Here is a 3,821-nt window from a genome sequence, read left to right on the forward strand (position 1 = left end):
TGTCAGATGCTATGATATCCAAAAGTACATAAAATGAGAAACCAGAGCTAACATTAAACCAAGGCAGCTTTTTAATCTGCTTCACATGAATTTAGAGAAATATTATGGAATTATAATATAGAACGGGGCTTAAAACTACTTAAATATTGTTTTAAAAAAGCTGAATTCTTGAGTACATTGTTTTCATAGAAGTGGCTGAGGATTACTCTATTAATGACAGTGTAGAATTTACTTTGAGGAGGAGGAAGGTGTCACTTAAAACAGAGGTGTGATGATTGGCAGGTTGATGTTACATGATTGTGTATGAGAACTGATTAGTAGTTTAGATTAGATAATTAGATTAAACTTTATTAATCCCTCGGGTGGGTTCCTCCAGGTAATTCAGTTTCCAGTAGCACAGCACTGACAGAAGTTGCATGTTACAGATACAATAAAGGGGAATGAGAATAAGGATATAAGCATAAATATGCCATATATACACATATATAAATACAGAATATATAGTATGGATAAATAGGAATACCAGTGGATTGCACATTTGAGTGAGTATATTGCACAGTGATTATTGCACAGTCGAATATAAGAAAAAATATTGTGAATATTGCACAGAGAAAAAAAGTACTACAGCTCAGATGTTCCCCCCTCCTTTGTCCTCCTGTTTCCCCTCCCTCTCTCCTCCAATGAGGAGTTAAACAGTTTGATGGCGTGTGGGACAAAGGAGTTTTTAAGTCTGTTGGTTCTTGACTTTGGGAGAAGCAACCTGTCGCTGAATAGGCTCCGCTGATTATTTATGACTGTGTGCAGAGGATGCCCAGCATTGTCCATAATGTCCAGCAGTTTCTTTAGTGTCCTTTTCTCTGCCACTGTCACCAGAGTGTCCAGCTTCATGCCGACCACAGAGCTAGCCTTCCTGATTAGTTTTTCCAGCCTGGATGAGTCCTTCTTTGCTGTGCTGCTCCCCGAGCACACCACAGCATAGAAAAGTACTCCTGCAACCACAGACTGTTAAAACATCCTCAGGAGCTTCTTGCAGATGTTAAAAGACCTCAGCCTCCTGAGGAAGTACAGTCGGCTTTGAAGGCTTGGAGGTGGGATTTATTGTTTTTGACTAATGTAGTTATCAGTGAAGAAAATGACTGGCTTCTATAACAAACTTGAAGTCATAACTTTTTTATATGGCTCTGTTTTTTTTCAGTTTATACATTGCAAAGACATCATCAATATCATTTTAAAATTTTAGAAAGAGGACTGAAACAAAAGAATCGATGTTTGTTGATCCTGACGAAACGGTTTTCTTCTTCTGAGATTTTATGTTGAAAGCAAACAAAAAAAGTGTTTCTGATTCCTGTTCAAGAAAGCAGGTTTAAGGTGTTTCCTCAGTCAGTGGGTCAACTAATAACTACACAGTTCTTGACAAAAAGGCAAACCTATCAGTCTCTGATATTTCAGAAGTTACCACTTCTGCTTTGATCACTGTCTTCTTTGTATTATTTTGAATGTTTATGAAATAGTAAAAATATAAATAACTAGTGGCACCATAATTTAACATTGTTTAAAGTTCATTTAACATTCAAAGTGACCTAAGAATGGAAAAAGGGGTGTAAAAATATATCTGAAATTAGAATTGGTTATCTTTCCAAATGCAGCAAGCTTGCGTGAATTAAAAAGTAACCAAATATATCAAACACGTGGTAAAAGAATATTCAATACAACATGCTGCCAATTTTTGTCCTAAAAATCATGTCTGATTCAAATTCAAATATAAAACTGTTTTGTAAACCAAATGTTTTAGTTGCTACCGACAGAATTGAAGCAGTGAAACAAGGAATTGACAGGAAGTTCATAAATAACAGCTGTGAGATGGAGCCTGGCCCTGTGGCTCTGTGGAAAAACTTCATGGTTTCACTTCTTGGTTATAGAAAGCTTGAGACTCAACAACATTTTTCTTTTTGATTAAACAATGTTAACACTTATAGAAACAATTGACGCTTTTTTTTTTTGTCAGTTCAGTTTTTCTGAAACTGAACACCAAGGCAAAACTCACGAAAGAGGAAACCTTTAATTGTATTTTATTCCATTAATGGAAACACATAAATACTAAAACTTTGTTATTTTATTACATGCTGTCTGTATATTGAAATACAATCGTGATATCATAAAGAGTCTTTTAAGACAGAATAATTTTGCAAATGCTTTTGTTGAAAGAAAATCATATAGATTGTTTCATGATACTTTGTGAGAAAATTATGGAAAAAACACAAAACTATGTAAATCTTGTTGTGACAGCTGAATTCAGCTGAAATTCAGGTCCATTTGAATATGTAACAAGGTTGCAAACTGAAGTATGGCAAAAGCAAGATTGTCTGCTGTTCTGCTTATTTCTCTTTCTCTTTCTCGCACTGTGAAAAGATGCAACTTCCTTTTTCTTGGATTACACGTCTGTTTTTTCGTGGAAGCATTTTTGCTTAACATATAAAACCTAAAGAATGTTCCATACTAAAGAGGAATTTGGTATCACTGCAAATGCAGTGAATGGAATCTTACCTTAACTGTAAGGATTACACTTGAGTTTTATATGTTAAAAAGCAAATAGTCTGAAACAATTTCAGCCATCATGTTGATATCTTTCTGTAGCTCATGGGGAAAGTTGAGCAATAACAATAAGACTTTTTTATTCTGTTGAATTCTAAATGTTTTACTAATAATTAACTAATAATAAATTCTTAATGTCTCCATCATATGTTTGGCCCTTCAGATAAAATGGGGACCTGTTCCTTTTAACTGTGTCAAAGGAAACTTTCTAAACCTGTGAATAGATCTGGGAAATGTTTTTGTTTGCTTTTGGTTATTTACCACTCATTACAAGATGTGCTTGATATCTTTCAACAACGTCTCAAATGTCAAAGCTTTAATTAATGCATTGTTTGTGCATTAAAGCAAAATGTTAATTCATGTACATGAATGGAGTTTCAGATAAATGAATGCAATTTCATGCACAAAATCAAGCAATAAAACAGGGTTTGGAAACTTGATGACAAAGTGTCTTGTGTTTATTTTTGCCCTATAAGACTGCAGCCAGTAGTTGTAACACTGTTGTCCTTTCATTCTGTCAAAGGATTTTTGCTTTTGTGTTTTTTATTATTCATATAATAATCAGCTAAGAGTGTTTATATTTCTGTTTGTACTCAACCAGCTGCACAATTAACCGCTGGCTCTCTGCTCTATAACGGAAACTGTTTGCTGTCACATTATCTGTCAGCAACAGGAAACCGCCACCCAAGAATAAGAAATGACCTTGTAGAGAACACAACGTTTTGAGAAATCACACCTGCCTGCTTGACTAGATAAGCATGTTATTTCCTTTTTTGTATGCTTCATGCTGTGTATAAATAAAGGCAGAGAGCTGCTGCAGGGTGTGTGAGTCTCCGCTGAGCTCTCACCCATGCACGTTAAATTGCAGAAGTGTCTGAGTGTTATTTCATCACATCTGAGTGCTTGATAAAAGAATATCTCTAACACATTCGTTCACAGTTCCACATTTTAGAGTCAAAGAAGTCAGAGATTCAACCATGTCTTTTGTTGTGATGGTGGCACTGCTGTTCTGTTCTGAGACACTCGGTAGGAAACTTTCTAATTAAATGTAAATATCATGTGTGATTTATGACTTGTTCATTTAATAGAGCATCAGGGCAGAACTGACTATGCACATGGTTAACCTATAATATACAGTGGGGCAAAAAAGTATTTAGTCAGCCACCGATTGTGCAAGTTCCCCCACCTAAAATGATGACAGAGGTCAGTAATTTGCACCAGAGGTACAC

General features: G+C 35.4%; 1 protein-coding gene across 2 annotated transcripts in view; it reads left to right on the forward strand.

Moving 5' to 3' along the window:
- The first annotated feature begins 3,447 nt into the window (after nt 1-3,447).
- LOC121814216 overlaps nt 3,448-3,821 on the forward strand; it is an 8,718-nt gene continuing 8,344 nt past the window's right edge. Inside the window, exon 1 of one of the 2 annotated variants that reach the window (XM_042219063.1) lies at nt 3,448-3,618. In XM_042219063.1, the coding sequence (XP_042074997.1) occupies nt 3,570-3,618 (49 nt within the window). In that variant the 5' untranslated portion in view covers nt 3,448-3,569. The remainder of the gene's footprint in view (nt 3,619-3,821) is intronic. The other variant, XM_042219064.1, reaches the window with a different exon arrangement.

Source organism: Haplochromis burtoni, unplaced genomic scaffold (genome assembly GCF_018398535.1).
Source record: "Haplochromis burtoni strain Fernald_Lab_line unplaced genomic scaffold, NCSU_Asbu1 Contig_27, whole genome shotgun sequence".
Taxonomy (NCBI): Eukaryota; Metazoa; Chordata; class Actinopteri; order Cichliformes; family Cichlidae; genus Haplochromis; species Haplochromis burtoni.